The sequence below is a fragment of the Camelus bactrianus genome, chromosome 9 (assembly GCF_048773025.1).
Source record: "Camelus bactrianus isolate YW-2024 breed Bactrian camel chromosome 9, ASM4877302v1, whole genome shotgun sequence".
Classification (NCBI taxonomy): Eukaryota; Metazoa; Chordata; class Mammalia; order Artiodactyla; family Camelidae; genus Camelus; species Camelus bactrianus.
In genome coordinates, this window is record NC_133547.1 from 61,856,080 (window position 1) to 61,883,832 (window position 27,753).

Here is a 27,753-nt window from a genome sequence, read left to right on the forward strand (position 1 = left end):
ATGCCCAGCCAACTATTAAACTAATTAAAACAATTTAAACTGTTACGAAAATTTTCGTGGTTTTATTGTATCATGAGGCATTGAAACATCTGAACAAATCAATATCTGGGCGGTGAGGCAGCTGCTTTCTCCTTCACTTCTTTGGGTTACTAGAGCAACTTGTCAGTAGATTAAAAAAAAAAAAAAAAAAAAAAGACAACCTTTTGCATTACTTAAGTCTTTCCAAGGCATGCGCTGGTACAACACAAACTTCTCCTGTCAGATGCAACTAGTCTAGCGTCCAAACATCATGCACAATACCTCGGTAGCAGTAGCGCACTGCGCCCACTCCTACCGTGGTCCTGCTCATTTGTGTATGATATTTGGAGCATCTGGAGGAGTGTGAATAGTATCAGGAAGAGGAGGGAGGAGGAAACAGCATGAGTGCCTGGCTGGGAGGAGGTCAGCCGAAGTTGTGCAGGGCAAGCCTGAACATGTCATTGGTGCAAACCCAGGCATCGTTGATGTTCTTTAATAGGAACATCTGGTGGAACCCCATGATGGGATCTTCATCGGCCTGTGAGAAGAAAGAAAATGGTTCAGTAAGATGGCCAAGGAACAGGAAGGGAATTCAGTAGCAGGAGATAAGACCCCAGGACTCAAATCCTAGGAGAGCTAAGGGGTACTTGTGACTGAATGGACATAATGTATAAAACACACTAAACTGGGCCCACAGAGGCCTATAGATGCCAGCTCACACTGCTACATACACTTAAACTGCAGAACAACTCACCAGTTAGCTACAACAGAGCAGAGAACATATGTGCCTCTGAGCCCACGTTTTTGGGCAAAGTGATCAATTTGAAAGAGTTTCACAGTGTTTCCATGTAACTTACAGTATTTAAAAACGAAACAATCTTAGTGTCTGATTATGCCAGTTAGTCCAAGCAGGAGAAACTACTGCTTATACTGACTATGGCCAAGTACATGAGAAAAGGCTCAAAACCAAGCTCACACTGTGATGACAGCTCTCTGGGGGAAAAATGAAGCATCACTATCAGGTGGTCTGTTTCTTGTAATGTAACATATAACATTTGCAATGAAAACAGAAAGGCAAGAGATTTCCAGTCAAACTGCTGAAGACTCGGGTAAGGCCTAGTTGAGGCAAGGGCCCACTAACCAGCGCTATCCCTACCATCACTGGTCTTTCCAGTAATTATAACCAGCAAGGAGGCAAATAAGTCCTTTGGGGGCTTTAGAGTTGGATAAACTACTGCAGAGGCCTAGGGAGCCCCACCTCCCTCCACCCTCCTATTGGACTCAGGAAGCCCTGCCTAGTCTAAGGACAATGCATGTGGGCCTATTATTCTGGGCCCCAGCATGACACAGGCCCAGGAGGTTGGAACCTGATTAAGGGGCAGCTCATTTGTCCAGCTTTGAGAAGGAGGAGAGGCTTTTTAGAAACCAAGAGTCTGAGGTCAGTCAGCTAAAGCATAACAGGTAGGAGTTCCTGGGGTGCTGAGGGACCACATGAAAGCTTTGAAGGGAACAGGTCTTGAGAAGGGGAAGAGAAAATGCAGACAGAAGCAGGAGTTCCAGGAATCTGCTTTGCTCAGCAGATGGAGAAGCCAGCAGCCAGCTCAGGGAGTGGTGGTATGGAGTCCAGTAGGGAACTGCTACTTAGCATCCAGCTGGCTCATTCAGGGTCAGCTGCCTGCAGAAAGCCCACATACACTGTGGGGCAGTAAAAGGCCCTGTGGCTTCACAGCCCCATCCTGCTCCTAAACCTCTTGTCCCTTTTCCAAAAGGCTCTAAACCAGTGCCCTCCACGAGAACTTGCTGCAATAACAGAAATGTTCTGTTTGCATTGTCCAATAGGCAGCCACAAGTGATTGACTATGAGCACTTGAAATATGACTAATGCAACCGAGAAACTACATTTTGATTTTATTTCTTCTTAGTTAATGTAATTTAAAAATCACCACATGTGGCTGATGACTATTGATTGCATTGAGCTACGCAGCTCTAGGCATCACTTTGCCTGGGTGTCCCTTGATAAGCAGGTCACATCATAGGGAAGCAGCACTATTACCTTGAGCTGGCCCACAACCATGCTGATGATGCAGCTATCTGGTGTGGGCTGATGGTCCTGCGCTGTGATGCTGTGCTGGATTTTCTGGAACGGAAGGCTCTGTAAGAGAAAGAGTGGGTGTGGGCTGAGGCCAGCAAGGTGGGGAAGGAGCTACCAGCAGCCCAGCCCTGGCCCTTACTTACAGACAATTTCTCCACAATGGCAGCTTTCCCCTGGAATTGCTGTCCTTCCCACGTAAGGCATGACGCATCAATCTGAAAACCAGGAAACGTGGGGTCAGAGCCTCAGAGCACAAGGAATATCCCTGAGGCCCTGAAAGGACCCTGAAAAAGGTCTTGCCTGGGGAAATGAGTCCATGTGTTAGTTTCCCTGTCTGTAAAGAAGGGAACCAAGGGTAGTTTCCAAATTTTACACAATTCACAATTTCTTAATTACACTCTATCATCGCAGAGCCCAACCTCTGAAAGACTACGTAACAAAATAAAAACTTAGTAATGAATAAGTTCATTTCCCAGTTTTTATTCAAGAAGTCAAGTGGCCTTCAGTATGTATGAGCTCCAGGCTGGTTATGTATGGCCGGGGCTCAGCCAAAAGCCATCCTGCTGTGTAGTCAGTCAGTACCAGTCCCAGAAAAGCCATCAGAAATTACTTGGAAAATCCTATGTTTATCACCATCTCTAGAGCCCAGGCTGAGTTCCATAAGGCCCTTCCCATGGGGTCAGGGAGGGATGAAGGCTGACAAGGCCTTTCAAGGCCTAGCCTGGGACCTTCCCTACCATCAACAAGTTTCTTGCTAACTTCATGCCCCCTCCTCCAGATTGTCCCTGCCACAGCCTTCAGGGGCAGAACTCAAAATTGCCTCTGCTACTTATCAGCTATGACTTAGACAAGTTACTGTTTTCTTCCCCCAACTCTCAGTTTCCTGATCTTTAAAGGGGACATGTGCTGAGGATTATATAGAATGACATACATAAAGTACTCTTTTAGGACCCTGCTAACTCTTCTTTGGGTCAGGCCTGCTTTAATTGATTTTAAAATCAATGAGGCAGAAGTGCCAGGATTCCACAGTCAGATCAGTTTGAGTTTTTAAAATTACCCTATCTATGATAATGATAATCAAATACTTGTGCTTGTCTTCCACTGGTAAGATCCCTCTGTTTTCTTCAAAATTTCTCTACTGACCCTGGCGTTTTGGAGGGTGACTCAGAGAAGTTTGTCCACAGCCCAGTCAGGCTCCAAGGTTATGCTGGATGACTCCTATCATTCTTATCCTGGACAGACCTGCTAGGCATGCCTGATCAATCACATTTCTGTCTTGGGCAGGATCAAATACAAGTAATTCTTGGTGTATATGAACATCATTAAAATAGCAGCAAACAATGCCTGCATAGAAGGGTTTCTCAAAAAACACATCAGCCTCCTTTGGCTAACCCCATTTGTTTCCCATGAGCATTCAGGGGTTTTTGGTCGCCCAAAAGGAAGCTGGACCTGGGGTCTCCAGGAGAGATGAGGACTATGATGATGATGCTCATAACTGCTGCTTCCAGAGGGCACCGTGAGAACTAGCCTCTGTCTGCCGCTGCCCAATCTGGAACAGAGACACTCCCAGGACCACGGAATGGCAAGCCTAGAACCTCCCTGCCTAGGGAACCAGGATCCACACTCTTGTGGAAGATGACAGAAGGGAGTATGTGGAGCAGGGAGTTGGGCTAGGTCTTAAGCCCCCTGTCCCATGGACAGAAGCTCAGATAAAAGGATACAGTCAAATCCACTGAGGGCTGCCAGAACCTGTGAACTGAAGGCCTTGGCCAATATCTGAATTGATCCCCTGGGGTCCCCCTCTAGTCCTAGAGCTGAAGACTTACATAAATTGCGCCTAGCTGGGTTCTGTCGTTATCAAATAACTGGTAGTAATGTTGAATGAAGCTGGATCCAATCTGCTCCCAAATTGGCTTGTCTCCCATTCTGGAGCGTCACCCGGCCTCGTTGAGACCTGCAAGAACAGCCAGACAGGGAAGAAAGTGTTGGTACTCTGGTACTGTGGAAGGAGGAGGTAGCCAGCCACACTGTCTCCTCACTGACCCCTACCCCTCCCAGACCTCCCTGAGCAGGGAGTCCTTTGCTGAGGTCTGTTCTCCCAGGGAACACAGAGAGGGGCCAGGGAACTAATAAGCGACCCCTCAGTACAGACCAGCAGGGAGCCCAGAGGTGGACTAGACTCAGCCCCATCTTTGAGGAGCTCTGTTGATGAAACAGAGAGGTGGCAGGATCCTGGAGTACACAGGATAGATGCTGAGGGTGGAGCCAGGACAAAGGAAGCTCAGAGCAAGTCCAACGGAAGGATGGGTTTTTAAGGAGGAGCTAAGCACGCTCCCCATAGCTTTTCATTTAATCTTCTCAACAAACTGCAAGGCCAGTTGCTGCTATTCTTCCCACTTTGTAGGCTGGGAACTACTGATGTCTATGGGTGGAGTGTCTTCTATTGCAGCCCTCAGTCCCTCAACACTGCCCCAGGATTTTACTGGAAGGGCAGGTGGAAGACCCAGTGAGTAGGGGGGAATGGCTTCTCAAGGCCACATTTGCAAAAAAAACAGCGAGTGACATCCCCTCACCTTTGTTTACTTCTTTGAGGCCAGGTGACACTTCATTTCTTCACTGATGGGGGCTACACCTATCCACTTCAGAGTTGGGGCCATGAACTCAGAGGGTCTCAGGTAATAATGGAGAAATATTGGGAGGGGAAATGAAGTCTGTGAGGGGGAAATGTGTCATGACATCATCTCTCCATCCCAGCACTGGCTCCATCATAAGGGACTGCCCCTCTTTTGTCTCTGAGGGGGAGGGGAGACCCCTCCCAGCTACAGATATCAGGAACCCAAGGCTGTAGATGGAAAATCCAAGTCCCAGATGAAAGAGCTGTTCAGGCTTTGCTAGGCCCCTCCCAGGTAGGAAGCCTGCATCTCACTGCAGGATCTCATGACAGCACACCTGTGTGTTGTTCTGCAGTTGCCTCTGACTGTAGAGGAGCTCATCCCCTCTCTCCTAGTAACAGGACTCTGAACCAAAGCAGTAAGGAAGTGGGTTTGACTCCGGCAGACAATCACTGGCAGTGGTGGGATCTGATGCAAGTCACTGCCTTTCTTAGGGCCTCAGCTCCCTCCTCTGTAAGGGGGTGGAATCCTGATGCTGCCAGTGGTTATGAAGCCTCACGAAGGGAACCTAGTAAAGCTCTCAGCTCAACGTGGTAAGTGCTAGTTCACTCCAGTCTCTATGACTTCACCCAAGGCCAGAGAAGCCAGGGGGAAGAACAGTGTAGGAGGGCAGTGGCTCATCCCCAATCCAGCCAGTCTCCCAGCCTGTGACCAACACACCAGCCAGTAAGGGGCCAGGAAGCTGAGCCAGCTTTATTTTAGGTCCTCTAGGAGGTAGTTGCACTAAAAATAGCAGCTCAGTGCTGGGATGACTAAGAAATGTCCAGGAAAGTCTAAAACAAGCAGAGGAGAAAGCTTGGACCCAGCCATGCCTGCTTGGGACAAGGTGTGTCTCAATTCACACTTTGCTAAGAAACAAATCAACAAGTGGGGAAAGTACAGGATCAACAGCTGGTCTCAGCTGCTGTCTTGGTCATATTTCCAAGGGATCAGACTGTGCCTGTACCCACACAAACATGGGTTACTGGAGGCAAGACACAGCCCCACACCTCACATCTCTGCCCCTCCCACTCTAGTATTCACTATGTTTGGCTCATTGACTGAGGCCTGACCTTACCACATCTTACCCACAAGATGCCTTGCCCAGCTCCCAAGAACCCTGAGGCAGGCGGAAAGCTGGAGGAATGGATAAGGGCCACCTCTCCCTCTGTCCTCAGCAAGGCTGGGCAGCCTTCATGGAAAGTCTTGGAGAAAGAGTACGCCAACAGCGTAAGCAAATGCCTGGGGGCGTGAGAAGAGATAAGGGTGGGAAACTGGGAAGGTGGAGATGGAAGGTGAAGGGAAATAAGGCAACAAGCTGATTCAGAGACAAGAAAAGTGGCACCATATGGTGGGATGGTGAGGTGGAGGAAGTGTGGGGGTGTCTTTTCCTTTTTCAACATTGTTCTTAATGGTGTGATAACTTGCTAATAAAAAACTACTTGGCAGAAGTAATGGTGGAATAAAGAGGATGGAGGAATAAAGGGACAGAGGAGCTCTTTAGTCTAGTAGAGCAGGGCAGTCCCAAGGAACAGGACTGCTCAGGGGGCCCCCAGAAAGTACGAGAAGGAAACTTCAAAAGTATGTGGATTGAAAACTGCTTTAAAGATATCAAGTGGGTCTGCTGAGGCCAATACCAACCTTGTTCAAGGCCTGCTTGACTATGATGCATTTACCTCTGTGTAGTGACCACAATCGCCATGTGGTCAGATTTCAGTCATCCCACTTTGCAAGTGGGAAAACTGAGGTTCAGCGATGTGGGGAGTCTTGCCCCAAGCCGACCCAGTACATCAATGCTGATCTGGGTCCTCTGGTCAAGGTCAGTGTTTTATTTCTGAAAACTTTGCATCCCTGAGCTCTAAACCACAAGGCGACCATGTCTCTCCCCTACAAAACACTTGTGTTAAAGGTCAAACCCTCAAAATTCCACAGGTGGCTATCCACACCTATCCCTAACTCCTTAGCTATTCTCTCCTTCCTTCATCCAGCTCCACACATAAATACACCAGAACTCGCTGCATGTTTGCTCCTTGTGTTTTTTGCACAGGTGAGTCCCTAGGCCGGGATGCCCTCTCTCCCCTCATCAGTTCCTGACTGCCTGGTCAGTTCCTGCTCTCCCCTCAAGTCACTGTTCAGCTGCCACCTATTTGGGTCCTCCTTCCTAGACTCAAATGTTGACCCCAAAACCATGTGCAAATCCATATCAACACACCCAGGGTCTACTCCTCTGCCGGAACATGGTAACTCTGGGCTGTGAGGGTTGCAATGTGGTTCTTGCCACACCCTATTCCACCCCTCCAATCTCCCAGCACAGAGCATGGCCCAGCAAACTGCAAGATTTCTAATTCCAAATCTTCCACAAAGCTTTCAACTCATGGCTGGGAGGGAGCATTCCTGAGTCCAGAAAAAGCAGCAGGGTGCAGAGCCCCCCTCTCATCCCCATGCAACACAGGGGAGGATGGGAGGATGTTCCCCAGGACGGCCAGCAAGCCCTGACCTTGTTTCTAGTACATTTAAAGAACAGCCTGGAAAGAAACAAAATGCCAAGGCAGCCTTACACCAGATTGGGAACTGACCTTGAAGATGGCTTCTCCTATAGCTCTTCCAAGAGGGCCGCTGACAACGCCATCTCCTGCTTCACCTCAATAGTCTGCAGGCTGACCAAGGCCAGGCTCCTTGAGGAGCAGAAATGACCTTGGTGACCTCTCGCCCACTGAGCATTAGCCTTCACTGACCCTTAGGTCTCTGTGGGTACAAAGACCCTCTAAGAATGCCTCAAAAACTGTGGCCCTCTCTTAATAAACTTGCACAGAGGCAGAGATTACCCAGCCTTGTGAGAGATTTCAAGTTGCTCACACTCCCTGAGGGTCAGTCATAGACCCCAGGTTAAAATTGCTGGCCCAGAAGATCCCATTGGGTAACAGAAAATCTTCATTTTTATCCCCAAATTCTGGGTCAGTGTTTCCAGTATTTCAAAACTTGAAACAGCTGTGTCCAGCTGATAACGTCTCATTTTCCCTAATGCGTATTAGGTGTAGAAACATGCTAAGGGCTTTATGCACACTTGTTTTAAACACCCTGTGAGTCAACTCCATGCTAGAGATGAGCAAAATGAGGCTCAGCAAGGTCAGCTAATTTTCTCAAGGTCACAGGCCTAACAGATGGTGTAACTAGACCGAACTAGGCTTAGAGGACTCCAGAGCCAGAACTCCCAGAGACAACTGGTCTGGGGATAAAAATGAACAGTACGTAGGGCTGAAGCCCTGGATCTCTAACCTTGACTTTCTCAGATGGGGCAAGACAGGCCTGATAGTGCTTCTACCTCCAAACAAAGGAACCAGGCAGATTTCCACACCAAACAATAGACATTTTCACAGGGAATGATCTCTTAGTTTTCCCAAACCTTCAAAGTCACAACCCCATTCTACCATCTCAGCAAAGCCGAGATAGATCCTGGCCTAGCTGGACCTGCGGCAGGGATGGGGGCAGGAGAGTGATGGGGAAGAGGACATTACTAACTTCATACTGATACACAGAAGGATGCTCACATTTGAGGGTCCATCACCAAGGCCCACAGAGAATGCCAGCAGATGTGCCAAGCTTCTAGCGGGGTCCTTGAAATCAGCACCAAACATGGCCATTACCCTCACACGTACTGTCTGCGAGGACTTCCCAACCAACAAAGGCTGGGAAGGACTCCTCTGACAAGTGGGATTGACAGCCAACCTTGGCTTAAACCCAGAGCACAGGTGTGTACTGCAGGGAGTGAGGGGAAGGTGGTGGGCTACAGCTAGACAGGAAGACACTGAAGGGTGCCTGTCCTTCAGTAACAAATTGCCTCTCTCTTCATGGTGAGGGGTGCTGTGTATCCTGTCTTACGGCCCTCCAATGACTGTCCTTCCCATTCCCCACTGACAAAGTCTCAACCACTTGTCCTGCCTTCAAGGCCCTGGGTAACCTGGCCTCCCGACTCTTCAACTTCATCTCCTGCTACTCAATGCCTCCCCTTCTCTGCAGCCACTCTGGGCATTTTCCTGTTTCTGGAAGATGTCAAGCCTGTTCCAGCCGAGGGCTTTGCAACTGCTGATCTTTTTACCTAGATTACTCTTCCCCCTAGATCTTCATGTGTCTGACTCCTTGTCACTTGTAAGGGTCAGCTCAAATGTCTTCTCCTCACAGACATCTTCCCTGACCACTCAGTCTAACATAGCCACCCAGTTACTCACTTCACCATCCTGTACTGTCTTAGCACTTGTCACTGCATTAGACTGTCACACATATGTATTTGTTTATGGTCTGTCTCCCTGACTGGGGCATCCCTGTTCCCAAGATACCTGGTCCAGCCCTTCTTCTCTGGAGGAGTGAGTTCTGGACAAACCCTGTTCAATTTAAGTGGCCAAGTGACCTACCTCCCCTTCACTCAAATGTTCTGTCCCAGCTGTTAAGGAACAATTCTTTGGAGGGACAACTGTGGCTGAAAAGCAGGCACACAACCACACCCTCAAAGGCCTAGCCTCTAGCTAGCTCCTCCTCTCCCTCAAGAGATGACTCTCTGACCCTGTCCCCTCAGCAGTAATTATGAGGAAGTTAGGGTAATCAACTGAGGGTATGAAGCAGGGCCCAGTTATAAGGAGTCATTGGCAGGTCCTAGGTGAACACTAGGTCAAGAGCTAGGAAGAAGGTGGGTAACTCAGCTTCCTGTAGGGGCACCACACTGTGGAGCAGCCTCGACCCAGGACCAGGAATGGCCTCATCCACCACTTCCCTGCCCGAAGTATGGAGAGAAATCAGCCAAGGTCTGGTGCCTTCAGTACCGTAAGGGCCTTTCCCTTCTCTTCTATTTGGAGGGAGGGCTCCAGGGCCTTCAGGCTGCCCTGGCTAGCCTAGAAACTCAACTCTGAGACCTGCATTCTGGTCTCTCTGCTCTGCATTTACTCATTTCCTGAGTAGTCGCCCCTTTCCAGGTGGCTCAAGGATCTCTGAGACCCCTGTCCTAGACAGCTCCCATTCATGAATTTGCTGGTTCATGTACGATAAGCCAAACTCCTACAAGCTGAATAGTTACATGTATTCCCTCATTTGAGCTTCACAGCCCTGTAAAGCTGGTATGATGATCATAACTTTGTAGATGAAGAAACCAAGACTCCAAAAGGTTAAGGAAGAATTCAAGACTATACAAGGCCTCGGGCAGAGCCAGCATTAAAATGTCCAAAAAACTGGCCTGGAGTGGAACAGCTGAGAGCCAATGTCAAGAAGCAGAAAGCACATAGGTGGCAAAATGAGGCAGTGAGGAACGAAATCCAGGCCTTTTTGTTCTCTACTGAAATCAGCAAGCTCCATGCCTGTCAGGACAGAAAGCCTCTGAGTGCATACTCAGCCTGTCAAAACAGGTTTATACTCTACAACTGAGAACTTGCATTCACCCAGGCCTGAACTACCTCTGCAAGGTCTCTACACACATATATCCTTCTAGGGGGCAGCAGTTTCTGCCATGGTGAGACCCAGTGGCTCCAATGGAGTATCAAGACTTTAAGAAATAAACATTCCAGAATGTCCCTAGTTTACTGAGACAAACTGCCTTCAGTTCCCAGGTACCTTGGACACAACGCTCTCATAAGGAGGCTTCTCCATGGTAGCCCCCTCTCCAGCCTAGGGGCTTAAGGAGTTGGCACAAAGCAGGTACCAGCAACAAATAAAGAATAAGGCCCAGGGAAGTCAGAAGGGTCATCCTGGGCCCTCCTGTGTCCCTCTTTCCTGGCCACTAAGACCTTAAGATTCCTCTCAAGAAGATACATTTCAGCTGATAGGGCATGAAGGGAGAAGGTACCATAGATACCTGGTGGTCAGGGTGCTGACCTGAATGATTAGTCACGCCAGACTGATTCTAGCCCTGGAAGTCACTGCAGGGACAACCCACATGCTGCTGCCGGCCTCAGGGAGGGAGTAAAGGATTCTTGCCACATATGGTCAAAGCAAGAGAACCACAAAATCTCAAAGCTGGGAAAGGGGTAGCTAACTTCAAACTCATAAATATCCCCAAATGGCCCATCAGAAAAAAAAAATAACTTTAAAAAAAGGCCCATCAGGAGGTTCAGCTCAACCCCAGGACAGAGGAATCCTGCCCAACTTTCAACGTCCATTCTGTGGAAAACTTTTTGGATCCACGCCCCTATCTCCAAAAAGGACTATTCCCTTTCATTTCTGGAGAGGGCACCTCTGTGTTTCACTCTGGGAAGATGTCCTGATAGGTATCACTACAGGAGCACTGGGCACTTTAATGTGACCCGAGAGGGTCTCAGTGAAAGGGGCAGAAGCCATAAACCTAGGCTCCAGCCAGGGAATGAGAAGACCACAGACCACAAAATGCTGGTAAGATTCCCAGGCATCGGGAGAATACCCAGCAGAGACTCCTGCGGGAGAGAAAAGGAACAGGCTATAGACAGCTGCTAGACTCAACAGCCATAGCAATTTGCAGTAGTGACAGCATCCCTCAAGGGACCCCAGACCTTCCTGGGCCCAACATCCTGAGGTATACTTTGCTCTGTGGTTTCTGTGAGGCACTGGAAAGGAGAGTGGGCTTACTAACAGCCTTTCCTCTTTGGTGCTCTAATCATTCAGAAGCCCCCACTTCTGCAGAGGGCCCTGTGGGTCCCTTCAATTTAGCCCTCAGCACGTAACAGCAACATTACTCCTGTCTCCCCCACTACTGTGACCTCCTTTCCCCAGCACCAGGACTTGATAGGATTCATTATTCTGTATCTAGCCTCAGTCCAGAGCCTGACATACAGAAAGGACCCAAAGAATGACTGCTGAACAAAATGGATCATTGGTGAGAAAGGAGAAAAAAGTTTCAAGCAAGATACTGATGCCTTAGTAGGGGAATCCTAGAATTTTTTTGATACAAGGTGACTTCCACTTCTAAAATTTGAGAGTTCTTTCACTTAAATCATTCATTTCATCTCAATCCACCAACTGCAGAGAGCAGAATAAACTGAGACATGGCTCAGAGAAAAAAGGTGGGCTCCATGTCACTAAGGAACCTAATGTTGAGCTGGTTGAGAACCCAGCATCCTCACACCCTGCCCCCATGCTTATGCAGCCATATCCTGACTGTCCCATGCCAGGCCCCACCTCCTAAGTCAGCCCTATATGAATAGAACATGCAGACTGATTCTGGAGAACCTCAGGGTCCTCCTCTTATCTCTGAGATGCAGATGGCCTGCCAAATTCCACAAAGGTCAAGGACTTCAATGGCTAGCTGACATCAGACACATAAGTTATAATGAACTTCCAGGACTGGAATGAGAGGGACGGACCTGAATTCCTCCTACTCCTGGGTAACCTCTGAGAAGGAACAGAATCTTTTTGACCTTTAAGAAAACTGTTGTGATCAAGCCACCCAGGGCTTTGAAATGTGCAAAATAATCCACAGCCATAAAGCCTAACTCACCTGAAACCAGTGTCCTAGAAAGAACCAACCCAGACAACCCTGAGGTCTTGAACAATTGCTTATAGACTAAGAGATCCAACCGCACTGATGCTATGTGTGTCCTGTGGGTAGTCTGTCCTTGTTGCCCGCCTTCACTGGCAAACTAGGCCTCTCCTGAGCCTACTGAATAAACCTGAGTTGCATGTGCTCCTGAGCTAGAATGTGGACTAAGACAGTTGCGTTCAAAGAGAAGGCAGGCCCTGGTTAGGAGATCTGGACAGATCCTTGCCTGTCCTCCTGAACCAGGGAGAATGCAATTTAACTGCAGGAAAACAAGGCTGGAGTCCAATGACCAGTAAATATGACCTAGAGAAATACTCAAGGGAAAAGAAAATTTCATGGGTGGTGGCTTTCTGCATTATGGGCCTAATTCAGCTCTCCTAAGAGACCAGCTTGCTGCTGAGGCCAGGTGTACAGAGACTTAGCTGCTTCTTTCGTCCCTGCAAGAACTGTGGCTCAGAAGCAGCACTGGGTCATACGAATCAAGGCTTGACAAACTGTCTCTTCCCAAATCCCATGTTCTTCTCTAAACTCATCCTTTAATTCATCATCACTCAGTCAGAAGTGCCTTTAAAAAGCCTGTCAGAAAACTACTCTGTGGCGAGATACCCCCTTCTCCAGATTCAATGGAGTCCCTGGAGCCATCATTAAAGGCAATTTCCCAAGGCCTAACCAGCTTCCTGACATTCATAGGTTCCTCAGCTGTTGGAAAGTGAGCAAGTGAGGAAAGCCTGACCTTCTGCAGCCTACAACTCTAGTTCTGCCAGCCAGGCTTCAGAAGGGCCCCAGAGTCCGAATCTAAGCCCAGCAGTCCAAGTGAGCTCCATGCCCAATGTCGCTTGCAGCCCAGCCTCTCCTGTGGCACTAGACTCATGGACCTCAGACCTGGATTCTACTTGACCCTCCGTTAAACCCCACCTTGTCGGTATTATTCTTATGGAATCATTCTCCTCTGGTAGGAGGGCAGATGACCCTAGGAGGGGCAAAAGTGAGGAAAAGGCTGTGCTGAAGAGATGTAACAACGTGTTGAAGGCTCACACATTCAACTTCACCTCCTTGGCTTCTTTTCATCATCCCTCCGCTTACAGGGCCGGCCAATCCATCCACACCTGTGGCCTGGTCACTGATACAGGGAAGGTCAAGGGCTGGACCTAAGAGTCGCATCAGGCCAGATTCTCCAAGGCTGGCAGCAGGTAAAGTCCCACGTGGAACCGCCCTCCAGCCCCAGATTACCTGACCCTGCTCTCCACGCGAGAACCTACGCATGAGTTCCACACAGTGGGAGATAGATTTCGTGCACTCTCAGGAAGCAGGCAAGCAAGGGAGCGTTCACATACATCCTAGCCCAACTACGGCTGGGAACCGGGTGAGGGTAGGGCTGCGGCAGGCGGGCGCCCTTACCCAATGCTGACTCCGGAGCGAGCCGGGTGGAGCTTGCCCATCCCCGGATCCTTTTCAGGCTGGCGGCAGGACGTAGGCCTGGGGTCGGCCCGCTAGCCTGCCTGCAGACTTTGAGGGACTCGGGCAGGCCCGTCTAGGCCAGACGGGGCGGGGCCCGGAGAGCCCCATCTGGGTGGTCCAGACTAGAGAAAAAGGCCCGGCCCCGGCGCGGTCCGGTGCGTCCGCCACGGGCAAGGAACGCCCAGGATAGGCTCCTGACTGTCTCTGTGTTCCCCTGGCCGCCGCCTCAGAGGACCGGCGGGAGGCGGAGCCGCGCGCGACACATGGCCCGGGCCCTGCGCGGCTTCGGGCCGCTGGGGGGAGGGGGCGGGGAGGGGCCGCCCAGGAACTCGCAGCGGAGGCTCCAGGCGGACCGGAGAGCGCCTCCTGCGGCCCAGCCCCCGCCCAGGCGCGCTAGCCCCCGACACTCACCCGAGGGGCTGGCACGATGGCGGCAGCGGCGGCGGCAACCCAGCGCGGTCTGCGACCGACTGTCCCTTCCCCCCTGCCTTCCCTCGCCACCCCGCTGCACTCTGGGAAACGCAGTCCCCTTGTGCTCCTTTCTGGCATATGTTGATTGGAGAAAACTACAGTTCCCGACGTCCTATGCGCCAAGGCCCAGACACGGCCTGCAGCGCGGGAGGTGAGGCTAAGTCGGGGAGGGAGCTTGCCGGGGCGAGCCCCTGAGAATTGTGGTCTAGCGGAAGCCTCTGGAACACCCGAGCTCGGCGCCAGGCAGGGGTCAGGGCTCAGTTGTCGCCAGGTCCCAGCTGGTCCAGCCCCGCCCTGGTTGCGCGGCCGTTTGGTGTTGGCCCCGCCTCCGTGGGAGCTCGGCCTGGCCCCAAACTGGCTTAGCCGCCCCTCCCTGGGCCCCTGGGCTGTTTCCGCTCGCAAACCCCCACCCCTCTTTGGTGCTCTGACCGCCCCTTCGGCTCTTCCAAGTGGTGCTCTAAGGCCAGCCCGGGCGGTACCCATAGCTTCTGTTGTCCCAACATTCTTGCGCCCTGCCGGGTGCCAGTCGGACCCAAAGCTGGTTTCAAGCAGGGGAGGCTTTCCTTGGGCTGGAGACTCAAATGCTCAAGTCGGGCTCTGCAGAAGACAAGATTATTCTTAGATTTCTACAGTGTCTACAAAACATTGTGATAAGTTTCTTATTTCTCATAAACAGTTGGGGCAACTAAGAGCCTCAATTTTTATTGAAAAAAGAGAAATAAATGGCTCTCCCAAACTTTTCCTGTGATTTAAGCGACCAGATTGTCCATAATCTCCCTCCCACCCATTGCCCTTTCCTTAACGCCCATTTTCGTCGTTTCCCAGGCAACGCAAACATTTGAAGTAAAGCCTATCTCTAGGTCAGGCCTGTTGGAGACTGCAGGGGAACCACAGGTAAAGCTAATAGTTACAAAGCTTCTCCAGGCCAGAGATCTCTCAGTACTCTTGTTCTTCCAGAAGAGTTTTACATCTTCACAGACCCCCACCCCCTCTCCTTCTGGGGATGGCTGGTAAGACCAGGCCAAGCTTTTATTAAATCCCAGATCTGTATTACTTTGCCTGACTAGGTTATTACTCAGCCAGTGAAACTCTGCACTTCCCTGCTTGTGGTGTATCTGGGACCTCCTTTGCTCTGAGCTATCCTCCCTCCTCCCAGAAGCTAAAACACCAGATAGGTTGTGTGGTCACAACATCCAGATGTAAGAGTCCTGGCCAGAGTCTGGCCCTCACCCTGTCCTGGGAGTGAGGCTGAAATGTTTAAGTGAGCCAAAGCAGAAACAATGTAAGTCCCTTCAACAAACAGGAGCTAAAGGATTCACTGAAGAGCATGGCTTGAGCCTGGGAAAATCCTCTCTCCTACTGAAGGGGAGTGGGGACACATGAGAGACTGACGCAATAGCTGCCTGCAAAGAGCTTCAGTCCCAGCTGGCCTGGAAAGGCACTGCTGTGTTTCTGCCACCTATGAGTAGCCAGAACCAACCCTGGAAGGGAGAGATCCAGTCCCTTCCCCAACTATTCACCTGCACAACCTATGCCCCAGACCTCCTCCAGTCCAGAAACTTGTTTCTCAAGTTGGTGCCAAGGGGCCAGGGGAACAGCAGAGACAAGAGAGACGTTTTAAACTCATTTCAGTTTGCAACGACAGGGAAGGCCCCAGGTGACTGGTTTTTTTCCATAAGTAACAGAGAAAGGAGTCATGTTTTATGGAGCCCAAGAAGTGTCCATTTTATGCCCCAACACCCATAGTAAATGGGGCTAGCTTTAAAGGCATTTGTCTATCCCCATTGGCTTTGAACTAAATTGCTTGGAACTATAGATAAAAACATCACTTTGCCCCTACAATATCCAATCTAAAAAATGTTAACAGCCAAGAAAATGAGTCAAGTGGTCACACATCCCAACTCCTATTCTTAAAGTCCTCTATAGACCCACCTCCTTCACAAATGAAAGTGTACCAAAGTCAAAGTCTATGGCTGGTTCCAGCTCTGGTCTTCACTGATTTAAGTAACTGCATACCCATGTGTGCCAGACACTGTAGTATGCTAAGGGATATAAAATGGTGAGCAAAATTTTCAACTCGAACTGAAAATTCACGAGGAATTCAAAACGCTCAGAGAAATGGGTTGCCACAATTCAATTTAGTTCTCAGTTGCTCCTTCTCCCAGTTGAAAGGACACAGGGAGCTAACCCATTGACAAACCAGGACCATCTGGTACAAGCTGCAAACTCTTTGGGGTGAGGTGGCCCAGGAACTCTGAAGGCATTATGAGGCTAGGGTCCATCTGCTTAGGGCCCCTTTATGGAGAAACCTGGTCACTGAAGCATCAGCCTAGTCCTTGAGACCTAAAGCAGAGAAGGTAGAAATCTATGGGGAAGTCCATCCCCTCTATGTTTCAGGGATCATTAGCTGAGTCCTTACAAAAATAAAATGGCGAAACCCAAATAAAAACCTTACTTTCTGTTTAATTCGTTTTGCCAAACAAACACAGTGAAAACTTTAGTTTGACTAATTGTACAGAAAATAGAATTTGTAACCAGTAGCAAACATAACAGGATAGACCTAAGTCCCTGGCAAGCTGGATCTCCATCAACAGGTCACCTAGATCCCTTTGTAGATGACCTCCTGGGAAGGAAGTCCTAGGAAGCAGAGGCACAGATCTGCCAGTCCCCATCAAAATCACAGGCTGCATCTGGGAAGGGAAAGCACAAAAAGTGGGAGAACTGATGTTACTTGATCTCTTATCACTACATAGAAGAGTTGTCTCTGATTGCTGGCCAAACTCAAGGTGTTGTCTTCCCAACCCATAGTCCTTGGGCATTCCGTCTGCATCCCAAGTGGGTAAGTTCAGTGGTTCTGAAGCCCCTGCTTAACCAGAACCTGCAACATAGACTGGGGGTGAAGGGGGGGAGGGGGGTTGACAAAGTCATAATTGCTGGTGTCACCAGTGCAGTCTGAGGTCCCCGACTTCAGGACCTTGCTTCAGGAGGAAACAAGAGAGGGTGCCAGGTCCCCAGCAAAAGATTCCAGCTGCCCTAAGCCTCAGTACTGACAACCAGTGCCCCAGGACTAGGTGGGTGTTCAACAACCGCGGCCTGAGGTCCCCCTAAGCTGGCAGGGGTCCGGGAGTCCCAAAGGCCGAAAAGAGACCAGTTCACATTCCGTGTTTCTTGCGGATGACAGCCATTGCCAGCAGCCGATCCTTCTCCCGGAGTTCTTCGCGCAGCTTGGCCTCGGTGAGACGCAGGTGACGGATGCTGCCCTTCATCTCCTTCATCTTTACCTCCATCAGCGCCAGGATGTCCCGCTGCTCGTTCAGCTTGCGCAGGAGCTCCTCCTCCGTGGTGCCTGACGACAACGAGTACGAGTGATCGGAGCCAGTATCAGGGAAGCCCTCTTCCCCCACCACCACCAACTGGGGGCCCATAGGGCACTCGGCGGCCTCCAGGCCTGCTGTAGCAGCCTCTAGCTCCGACGCAGCGGCTGCAGCGGCTGCGCCCTCTGCGGCTGCGAACTCGACTTGCACCGTCAGGTCGATGGGCTTCACGTCTTCTCCCGTGGGAGTGGTGGGCGCCGGCTGCACGGATCCTGGAGCCTGGCTGCTGTCTACAGCGGCCTGAAGGGTGAGGAGTACAGCCGCTGAGGCAGACACCAGGTTCGGCTGCAGCTGGGCGGTCTGGGCAGTGGAGGCGGACGGCGACGGCTGCTGCTGCTGCTGCTGCTGCTGTTGTTGTTGCTGCTGCTGCTGCTGCTGCTGTTGTTGCTGCAGCTGCTGCTGCCTGCGGCGTGCGGCTGCGGCCCCCGCGGGTCTGCGTGCTACTTTGCGCTCGTTGACGCCGCGCAGCGGGAAGATGGTGGGGACGCGCACCGTGTAGGTTTTGCGACCGCCCTGGAAGTGGACGCTGCAGAGACGGTGGCCCGTGGTGGGCTGGAAGGTGGAGAAACACCCACTGACGCCGGCACGGGACACATTCTTGAGCCAAAGGCGCCGTAGCTCAGCGTCCTTGGGAAACGTGTAGAAGTGCAACGCCTTATCCCGGTGAGAGTTGTTGTAGCAGCCCGGCACGCAGCACGTAAAGCCAGGCATGGCTGCGCCGCGCGGCCCGGCCCGGCCCACCGGCCTCTTGAGCCCTTCGACGGCCCGGTCCTTCTGCCGCCGCCCGCCCCTCGACGGGCGGCGCCGCGCGAGGCCTTGGGCGGCCTCTCACTACTGCCGCCCGGCGCACCGGGCCTGGCCCAGCGCCCCGTGCCCAGAATACGCCTCCAGCCGGCCCGTGCCGCGCCGCCCGCCCAGCCGCCCGCCTGCGCTCCGGAGTGGGCCCCGGGGACGCCGCGAAGGACCGCCTGGGAAGGAGGACTACGCCCCCCACAATGCACCGCGCCAGAAGCAGCTCACTTCCGGAGCGGGGGCGTGCTTATTCCGGCCAATTTGCTGGGCTCCGCGACAGCCCACGCAGAGCGGATTCTTCCCCTGCCCGGTTCATCCTCAGCGGACTACAGAGGCGTATTCATTTGGATTGCTGTCACTTGGGGCGCCCTTCTCAAAGACCCGGAATCCTGATGGGGGTCGGCGACGCGCGACTCTCCAGTGCGCAAGCGCCCTAGGCATAGGCCTACAGAAACTACAAATCCCGAAATGCCTTGCGCTAAACTTGGCGGCTGTGGCCTGGAGCGCCGCCTAAGGGAAAGGTCGGATTACAGGATTCGGGCGAGGTTGCTCTGCACGCCGGAAGCGGTCCCCGACCCAGAGCGGGCGACTCCGCGGCATTCCTGTGGGGGAGGGGGGACAGAGGGCCTCAGGAGCCCCTTTGTCTGCGTTGGGGACTCTCACCCGACTCAGCTGCTTCTTGCGTTGACTCACTTATTGACCTAAACATAGTCATCAGTAGGCGCCTACTGTGCCGGGAAACGCAGTGCAGGGAGTTGGGAACCTCGCAGGAGCCAGACCGACCCGGCCTGACTACCTAGAGGGGTGAGGATCCCACTTTTGGATAATAGCTGTGAATGCATGCGAATGGATGTAAATCACAGAAATTAACGCTCCAAAGGAATGAACGAGACAGGGGAAAATGAGAGGCGGAGACCCAGGAAGAAAAAACTACAAAAAGCTTAGGTAGGAAGGAGTAGGTTCTTGCCTTGGGAACCAGCCCATAAGGCCCTGAGGCAGGAGAGAGCCAGGCTCCGTCCTTAAAGAGCCTAAAGGGTAGCCAGGGTAGCAGAAGCAAAGATAACAAAATGGGCCAATTTAAAAGATTTATGATTTTATTCTGCAGGCGACTGGGAACTGTTGGAAGGATCTTCAGAGGATGGACAGGGTTTGTATTTTAACAAGACACCTCTCCACTCCCTCGACTTCGATGGGGAAAGTGCCCTAAAGGGGAAAAGAGGCACTCGTCCAGGAGAGCAACCTGTAGGCCTTCTTCACCCTTTTTCCTGTCTTTCATTTTTTTCTCTCCTAATTACAGACCACAGGTATGAATCCGAAGCCTAGTACATATTATTTCTAATTATTTGGTATAAAAACGAAATAGATAGGGCTTTTTAAAAGATTGTGAAAGAGGGGGGAGTTATAACTCAGTGGTAGAGCGCATGCCTAGCATGCATCATGAGGCCCTGGATTCGATCCCCAGTACTTCCATTAAAATCAATAAATAAACCTAATTACCTCCCCCCTAAAAATAAAACAAGATTGTGAAAGAAAATAATGTCCCTTCAAGTTAACTGTTACTTTTCTTTCTTTCTTTTCAGTTTGTTGTTCTTTACTGTAAACGGATCCATACTTAAAATATTTTAGAAACATTCGGGACAATGGGGAAAAAACTATTTTTCTGGTCCTAACACCCAAACATTACATTGCATTCCTGTTTTCAACCAATGTGAGCCTTGATTATATGTGTGGATTTCACAGAACCTTTCCTCCTGGCTTCTATGCAGCTGAGCTCCACAGCTTGAACTCCTTCAAATTCAGAAATTCATTTCTAGTATGTGTAGTTCATGGTAAAAGAACCTCCTCACTCCCTCAACTCATATGAACATTCATTTATACAACTGTAAAAACATGAATACACACATTGTTATATGTTTAAATGTTTATAAAATGTTTGCAGAAGAGATAAAATTCAGCAAAAGATCATTGCATGTTACGTATTTTCATTGTCCTACAGTTAGTGATATGGTTCTACTCCTAGTCTCAAAACCTACCATACTCAAAAAATACTGGTGAAAGGTCAAATTGACATCATTTCTTTATGTACAGAACATTGACGATTATGCTCTGTAAAACTCTGCCTTCTAGTACATAAATCACTTCTAATCTACTCTTAATCTTCCACACTAAAAAATATCTAGAATACAAATGCATGGCTTTTCCCCCACCCCCACTGCCCTGCCTACCTTCTATCTTGTCACCTCTGGAGAAGGGCAAGAATGTTTGTCACATGTCTCCTTGCTTCCAATCTTGCCTCCCCTACAATCTGTTCTTCACATGGCTGCCAAAGAAAATAACGATTATGTAATGCCTCTGCTTAAATCCCTCCAATGGCCTGTTGCATTTAGGATAATGTCCAAACTCCTTTCCAAAACCTGGGAGACTTCACATGGTGTGGTCCTTGCCAATCTGACTCTTCTCCATCACTTCATGAACCCAGTGTATTTTTAAGACAAGTAGTAAATATAAAGTTTAATCAATTATGCAAACACAGTAAAGCAATCTATGCAAATGTATTAGAATACTGTGCAAAAGTAAGCTGATTCTCAAACTATTTTGGAAAGACTTTTGTGTATTTTCCATATTATCCAGTTCAAGGCATTACAAATAATAAATAAATATATACATACTGCACTTAGGTGGTTGATAGTGACTGTGGAAATGTGCCTGCAAAGGGCTAGCAAATTAAGTCAGATAACACAGAGGTCAACTCTAAATGACAAGGAATATTAATATGATTTTTTTCTGCAATTCTCTTATTTTAAGAAGCAAGAATCTTATTTTCTGTTTTTTTCCTTGTTTAAAATTTATTTTTCAAAATACATTTTATTTTATTTTGAGGGGTGATTAGGTTTGTTTATTTTTAGTGGAGTTACTAGGGATTGAACCCAGAACCTCATGCATACTGAACAGGCACTCTACCACTAAGCTATATCCTCCCCTATTGTTTCTCAACACAAGCACAAATAAGACCATGCCTCTTTCCAGTATCTGATACTTTACACCTGATTTAGGAGCAAGAAAGAGAACTTCACACAATACTCAGAACTCAAGTTCTAATTCGGTTCCCATGAAAATTTGAGAACGAGAGGGAGGAGGCCATCAGTTGGTGAAAATATGATAACGGAGTCTCCAGCACTAACAACTTTCGTGAGCCCGAATTCATCTCAGAACTGCGCATGTTTGGAGATCGTAACATCTCTACTGGGTTTCAAACACCCCACTAGCCTCCAAGCCTGCAAACTGATTTCTTGTGATAGATATAGATCCTATAGACACATTGGTTTTCGCAAATGCGTATCTGACGAGGTCACGTATAGACTGCAGTTATTTTTTCGTGGCCTAAATGTGTCTCTTCTCATCTTTGGAGAAAGAGATGGGAGTGAGAGACATTCTAACAATAGTGAGTGCTGTTTACTGATGGACTGGCTTACTATGTGTCAGATCGTGAGTTAAACATTATCTTATTGAATCATTACATCCCCCCACCCGCCCAATTAGGTGGTTATCATCCTCAGTTTACAGATGAGGAAACCGAGGCTTTGACTGGTTACACATATTTGCCCAGGCTCAAGGTAAGGCTGCTTGCAAAGCCAGTTTGCAATCACACGGTTAGCGCCGAGCGCAGCCGGCAGCAACTGCAATTCCCGTGGGGCTGTGCGGCAGCCTCGCGAGAGTTGGCTTGATTGAGGCGGCGGGAAGGCGGCTGCCGCGGCTAACTCGGCGGTTGGGAGGGCGGACAGCTGAGGCGATGGCGGACAGCTACAGCCTGGACTGCGAGCCTACGACGCGCACGCTACTACGGCGCGTGCTGGATACAGCGGATCCGCTCACTCCGCGGCGACCCCGGAGTGCTCGGACTAGGTGTGTGAGGGCGCTGCCCCAGCACAAGAGCAACCAGAGGAACTGGGAGGTAGAGTCCAGCGCGGAACCTGTTTGGAGAGGGAAACTGACTCTCAGAAAGGAGCAGAGCCCGGGGCTCTGAGAACTGGCTCCTTTCCCTTAGCTGGACTCGGGTCAGCTGTTTGTGTCTCCAGCCTTGGGACTCCAGGCGAATCGAGATCACAGAGCTCAATCATGCTGGCGTCTTTGGGGGTCCGCTTCTGGAGCGAAAGATGGGTGCTCAGAATCTGTTCTCTACGCCAGTTTTCCAGAGTGGGTCCAGGCATCTGCCCTGAATTGCCTCCCAGGCGGTTCCAAGTTGGAAGATGGGAAAGGAGCTGGAGAGCACAGCCTGGGCGGAAGTCAGGAGGCAGGAACTGAAAAGATGCCTTGCGAGGGAGCAGGAAATTTGGCCTGACTTGGTGGGAGTGGCAGTGGGCGAGGGCTCTGATGAGCTCATGGTACAGAGGGTGTGGAATATGGCATCTCCCAGCTTCCTGGGGGCAGTGCAGTTCCTTTATAGACAATGGAAAGCCATTCATTATAGGTTTTAGACCTACGAGTGATGAGGTGGGAGCTGTGCCCTGGGAACATTTATGTGGTTCTGAAGTCTGAGAGGGAATTGGACTAGAGAGACAAGGGCTATAGTGACTCATGTGGAAGTTTCTATCAGACCCTGACAAGTACTTAAAAGGTTCAAAAATACTTAAATATCTTTGGATTGTTATTTTAGTGTCTAGAATGAATACTCTTCTAATTGTTCCTCTTGTCTGTGCAGTTAACCTCTACTTCTGACAGTCACCTGTGTGAAGCCTTCCTCAGCCCCTTTCTCTTCCCATACTGTTCGGGCTTCCTTTCACCTACAATTCTGTTGACAGAGCTGGAAACAGGGCTATGGGAGGGGCACGTGGTTCCCAAGTCCCTGTCCCTGAGGGTAAAGGATTTCAGCTAAGATTCTTGATGAAAACACATCTCTAGTTCCTCTAGTTCCTCCTCCCCACATAATTCTCAGAGTTGCTGGTCTTTACACAGTGCCCAGAGAGCCCTACTTGAAACACCTTCCTCTAAGAAGCTGAGGAGCCAAACAAAGATGACTGCCAGGCGTCGTTCTCATAAAGCCAGGGTAAGTGCCCCACCCACTGACCACTAGAAAGCTCTGGTTGCCTTCAGGGAGCTCTTGAATTCTAGCTTTGCTCTGGACCCCACCTTGAGGGACTCAAGGCAAAGGAACAGACTGATTGCTTGGTGCTGTTACCCAAAGTCTATTGACAGATTGGCCCATATTCAAGCTGGTGGACACCTGGAGGAACAGACACCCCGGACTCTGCTGAAGAACATCTTATTAACTGGTGAGTGAGCACTGGCCTGCAGGTCAGAACCAGGTACCAATCCTATGGTATCCTACATTTAGGGCAGCCTGCCCTGCCAGCCGCATCTTCTCCTTGCTATTTATGCAGCCCCGGAATCTTCCATCGTGTTGCCAGAATCAGTGGTGAAGCCAGTGCCAGCACCACAGGTGGTCCAGACTTCCAGACGGGAAAGCAGTCGGGGCAGGTGCACAGTGAATTCCCCCCTTGGACTGGGCTGTTGGGGAGCTCTGGTCAGGGAGCCTTTTGGGGGCCCCAAGAGCCAGAATTGGGTGTCCTGGCCTGTCTGAGATAAGCTCCATTCTTGTAGCCTGGAGCTGCAACTTCCTGAAGTTGAACCCTCAACAACTCTGGCTCCAGGTCTGCTGGCTCCTGGCAGAAGGAAGCAGAGGCTGAGGTTGTCAGTGTTTCAGCAAGGAATGGACCAGGGGCTGCCTCTCTCTCAAGGTGAGGTCCTGGACAACACCTGTGGTCACTCTTTCTCCTGTCCTCTTGGAGAGGCTGAGGAGGCCTGAGAGAGGCCTGGGTAACTTATTATGGTTTCTTTTTATATCCTCTTGCAGAGCCTTATGGGAATGCTGATGCCTCTTCCATCACCAGGTGCTGTTGCCGGTTCTAGTGGTTGGTGGAGGAAAGTCTTGGGGAAGAAGGTGCTGACTAGAATGGAATCTGGCCATACTGCTCCATGCTTACTTCATGGCAGCTGTGTTATAAGAGATGAGAGCACCAGAACATTTGGGGGAATCCTAGGCTGGGGGAGGAGGATTGGGCCTCAGGAACCTAACTTTCCTTTGTGCCTTGTCCCTCCCACCAGCTCCCTCAACCTGACCTTTGCCACACCTCTCCAGCCACAGTCAGTAAAGAGACCTGGTTTGGCCCGCAGACCTCCTACCCGCCGAGCTGTAGATGTGGGTACATTTTTGCAGGATATGCAAGATACTTCCCTGGCCTTGGCTCCTCCAGGTAAAGTTGAGATTTCTCTTCTTCCAGCCTGTGGAGAAAGCTCTCCCCCAACAAGAGATAGGAGATGCTGCTGAGTCCAGGGTTGTTCTTCTCTCCTTCAGGTCAAAGATAGTGAGCAAGCCTGGCCAGTAGGTCTATGAGGAGTTTCTGCTTTCTTTCCACAAGTTGCCTCTTGTCTTGCTGGGGCCCAGTCTTAGTCTTCCAGTATGTTCCAGGACCTCATATCCTTGAAGAGCTATGGGGCTGAGGGTAGGAAAGGGGTGTGGTATGGTGATTGGAGCTTATTGGGAGGTTGAAAGCGGCTGGTCAGTCAGAGCTGACCTGGGAGCCTGATTCCAGAAGACAAGTCAAGTTCACCAGAGTAAGAGAAGGGTTTCAGGCCCAGAGAGTGGAGAGTACAGCCATGGGTGAGCAGTTTGGGTGGAGCAAGCTGTAGAGCCTGGGAATGCCAGGCTAAGGAGCAGGAAGGTAAGCAAGGAGAGCTGTGGAAGGGAGATTAGTCTCAGAGCACTAGGTAGTCTTCTTTCTGAAGGTCACTCAGGCAAACTTGTGGGCCCACTACGCAGGCCCTAGTGACTGGGTAGCAGCAGGTGGGCCTGCAAAACACTGAATGCCAACTGGCCCTTGATCTCCAGGTGACAGCCTCAGAACCCCTGTTACCACTCTGCCAACGGACACAGTGTTGGAGGACACACAGCCCTTCTCCCAGCCCTTGCTTGGCCGTTCCCCCAGTGTGCAACACTCCCTGCCTTGCCCCTCTCACTCTGGGGCTAAAGATGTGGAGAGGGCTGTCGGTCACAGGACATGGAGCAGTGGGCCTAGGCTGCAGAACAGTGGTGAGTTTGTGGGGCATGTGGCCTCGATCCAAACCTAGCATGAGCAAGAATTGGTGGTTTTTTCCTCCTCAGGCCCATCTGTGTGCCCCCTCCCCACTGGGTACCTGGCTATTGATCCCACCTCCATCCAAGAGCAGAGTCAATGTTGGACCAGGAGACTCCAAACCAGTACCCTGGGGATGCCTCTGACCTTTTCTCCTTGATGGGCTAGACTAGGTTTTACTACTCCATCTTTACCTTTCTTAGAGCTACAGCCCTGGCCTACTGCTTCTCTAGCCCGTGTTCTCTCCCCTTGATTTAGGTCCTGGGAAACCAGCCCAGCTTATGGCAGGAAAGGTGGAGGAGGTTGGTGCTCTTGCTCTGGGCTTTCCAAACACCAGCAGTAATATCTCTGGAGAAGATGGAGTAGAGCCCTTACAGAATGGAGTTGGTGAGGAGGCAGAGGGAAGGATGAAAGAAGGCTTGAGCATGAGGGAAGTGGAGGAGGCAACAGGAGCACAAGGATCTGCCAGAGCAGAAGAGCCTGAAGAACACACAGAGGTGACAGAAGCAGAGGGGTCCCAGGGGGCCATTGAGGCCAAGGAGCCAGAAGGATCTTCAGGGGATGAAGATACCCCTGGCAGGACAGGTAAGGGGCCCAGTGCAGGGATCAGGGAGTGGGTGGGTAAGTGACAGCTATGTCCCTGACCTTGGAGGAGCGGATTACCTGGCTTGTGTTTCTAGGCACAGGTAGTTTTGGGCCAAGGAAACTGAATGATCCCTTGCTTGGCCAGAGCTAGATGAGGCCCTTGAAGAACAGGACAGGGAGGCTGTGGGCCTTCAAGGTTGGGTGAGATGGTCAGGCCTGAGCCTTCTATATCCCTGCCCTTCCCCTGCAGCAAGTCCAGAGTTGGCCTCCAGCACCCCAGAGTTCCTTCGGGCCAGACGACTTCAGTTTCCTGAGCCAGCTCCACCGCCTAGCACTGCAGTGTAAGATCCTACAACCCTCTTCCACATGGGCCTCTTGGGAAGGGGCTAGGAACTGAGGTTGGCACTGGCACCATAGGGTTATCATTCTTCCTGTAGGTATACAGATGATTACTCAGCAGAGCACCCTGAGGTGGGCTGGGTGGGGCTCACCGAGATCACGTATGTCATCCTGGTGTCTGTTTGCAGGGGCTTAGAGGAGCCTGGGTAGGAGAAAATGCCTAGGCTAGTGTGTAGTCACAGAATATCTCCTGGAGAAGGAGTAATAAAACCAGACAGGCAGCAATGGGCTGAGGGAGGGAATGTCTATGCCAAAGCCTGGGGATCATGAGCCTGAGCAAGTACTGGTTTGTATGATGAGGCTAGACTAGAGCATTGTGTCCAGTCCGTGGAGGATCAGGGCCCCAGGGAAACACCAGGCTTCTACATGGCTCCCTGTCCCCACTGCCCCCAAGAAATGGTTATTTCAGCTATTGGTCCAGGCTGGCCAAGAAACACAAGGGCCCCAATCTTGGCAGGAGTCAGCAAGACTTATCTTTGATTAAGGGCATTTTCAGGTAGCAATTCAGCTACTTCTGTTCACTCCTTGCCCCCAGCTTAACTTCTGAGCCTCCGGAGACTCTGTCAGCCAGGCTTCCTCCCAGAACTCGAATCCCTGGCCCCAGGCCCCGTCAAGATCCCTACAAGACCGGACTGAACCACTATGCAAAACTCTTTAGCTTCTATGCTAAAATGCCCATGGAGAAGAAGTCTCTTGAGATGGTGGAGAAGTGGTGAGTCCTGGACACTTGGAGTTGGGGGAGAAGCCCCTCAGATCATGAACAGTCTGTTTAGTCTGTTCTACCCCAACCTTCTTGGCAGCCTCGACAAGTACTTTCAGCATCTTTGTGATGACCTGGAGGTATTTGCTGCTCATGCTGGCCGCAAGACTGTGAGGCCAGAGGACCTGGAGCTGCTGATGCGAAGGTAAGCGGGCGGAAGCAGGGAGGTGCTGGGTGTGGGAGTTCTGGCCCTGATTCTGTCGTTCTCTATCCTCCTCTGCTGCAGGCAGGGTCTGGTCACTGACCAAGTCTCCCTGCACGTGCTTGTGGAGCGGCACCTGCCCCTGGAGTACCGGCAGCTGCTCATCCCTTGTGCATTCAGTGGCAACTCTGTCTTCCCTGCCCAGTAGTGGCCAGGTCTCAACACTTGCCCTCTCCCCACCTGGGGCCCTTTGGCCCCACATACACTTCCAAGTTTCCTCCCTGTCCCCCAGCATCAATAAAGTGTCACAAACAATATGCTGTGTTTTGGTACATGTCCTGGGACCAGCTAGGCAGGGACCAACCCCCCTCCCCTTGATTCCCCAGCAT

At 50.7% G+C, this 27,753-nt stretch overlaps 3 protein-coding genes across 5 annotated transcripts; 1 reads left to right on the top strand and 2 right to left on the bottom strand.

Annotated features, from left to right (window-relative positions):
- Positions 1 to 40: 40 nt before the first annotated feature.
- On the bottom strand, positions 41 to 14,273 carry NUTF2 (nuclear transport factor 2). Of its 3 annotated transcripts, XM_074370549.1 has the most exons (6): positions 14,123 to 14,200; positions 5,850 to 6,003; positions 3,937 to 4,064; positions 2,254 to 2,325; positions 2,072 to 2,170; positions 41 to 556 (listed from the first exon to the last, which is right to left on the bottom strand). In XM_074370549.1, exons 3-6 carry the CDS (start codon positions 4,033 to 4,035, stop codon positions 443 to 445), a joined length of 384 nt encoding a protein of 127 aa, XP_074226650.1. In that variant the 5' UTR covers positions 4,036 to 4,064; positions 5,850 to 6,003; positions 14,123 to 14,200; the 3' UTR covers positions 41 to 442. The 3 variants fall into 3 exon arrangements, with proteins under 3 accessions (XP_074226650.1, XP_010960795.1, XP_010960797.1); XM_010962493.3 differs by lacking the exon at positions 5,850 to 6,003 and having other exon boundaries at positions 14,123 to 14,273; XM_010962495.3 differs by lacking the exons at positions 5,850 to 6,003; positions 14,123 to 14,200 and adding an exon at positions 13,652 to 14,027.
- Positions 14,274 to 16,625: 2,352 nt separating this feature from the next.
- Positions 16,626 to 18,663, bottom strand: THAP11 (THAP domain containing 11). The gene has a single exon (XM_010962491.2). The coding sequence runs from the start codon at positions 18,265 to 18,267 to the stop codon at positions 17,335 to 17,337; it is 933 nt and encodes a 310-aa protein (XP_010960793.2). The 5' UTR covers positions 18,268 to 18,663; the 3' UTR covers positions 16,626 to 17,334.
- An 839-nt stretch (positions 18,664 to 19,502) lies between these two features.
- Positions 19,503 to 27,679, top strand: CENPT (centromere protein T). The gene is made up of 13 exons (XM_010962489.3): positions 19,503 to 22,251; positions 23,302 to 23,392; positions 23,531 to 23,618; positions 23,727 to 23,823; positions 23,947 to 24,083; positions 24,200 to 24,236; positions 24,451 to 24,599; positions 25,235 to 25,435; positions 25,737 to 26,063; positions 26,314 to 26,404; positions 26,998 to 27,174; positions 27,263 to 27,367; positions 27,449 to 27,679. The coding sequence occupies exons 1-13, from the start codon at positions 22,139 to 22,141 to the stop codon at positions 27,570 to 27,572; spliced, it is 1,737 nt and encodes a 578-aa protein (XP_010960791.1). The 5' UTR covers positions 19,503 to 22,138; the 3' UTR covers positions 27,573 to 27,679.
- The last annotated feature ends 74 nt before the right edge of the window (positions 27,680 to 27,753 follow it).

Excerpts from the sequence above, each read along its gene's own strand:
- NUTF2 (XM_010962493.3), bottom strand. The coding sequence starts at position 4,035 with ATGGGAGACAAGCCAATTTGGGAGCAGATTGGATCCAGCTTCATTCAA. Across the intron at positions 2,326-3,936 it reads CCCAGCTAGGCGCAATTTAT|ATTGATGCGTCATGCCTTAC; the intron begins GTAAGTCTTCAG and ends CCTGGTTTTCAG. Across the intron at positions 557-2,071 it reads TGGTTGTGGGCCAGCTCAAG|GCCGATGAAGATCCCATCAT; the intron begins GTAATAGTGCTG and ends TTCTTCTCACAG.
- THAP11 (XM_010962491.2), bottom strand. The coding sequence starts at position 18,267 with ATGCCTGGCTTTACGTGCTGCGTGCCGGGCTGCTACAACAACTCTCAC.
- CENPT (XM_010962489.3), top strand. The coding sequence starts at position 22,139 with ATGGCGGACAGCTACAGCCTGGACTGCGAGCCTACGACGCGCACGCTA. Across the intron at positions 23,393-23,530 it reads GTCGTTCTCATAAAGCCAGG|TCTATTGACAGATTGGCCCA; the intron begins GTAAGTGCCCCA and ends TGTTACCCAAAG. Across the intron at positions 27,175-27,262 it reads CTTGAGATGGTGGAGAAGTG|CCTCGACAAGTACTTTCAGC; the intron begins GTGAGTCCTGGA and ends CCTTCTTGGCAG.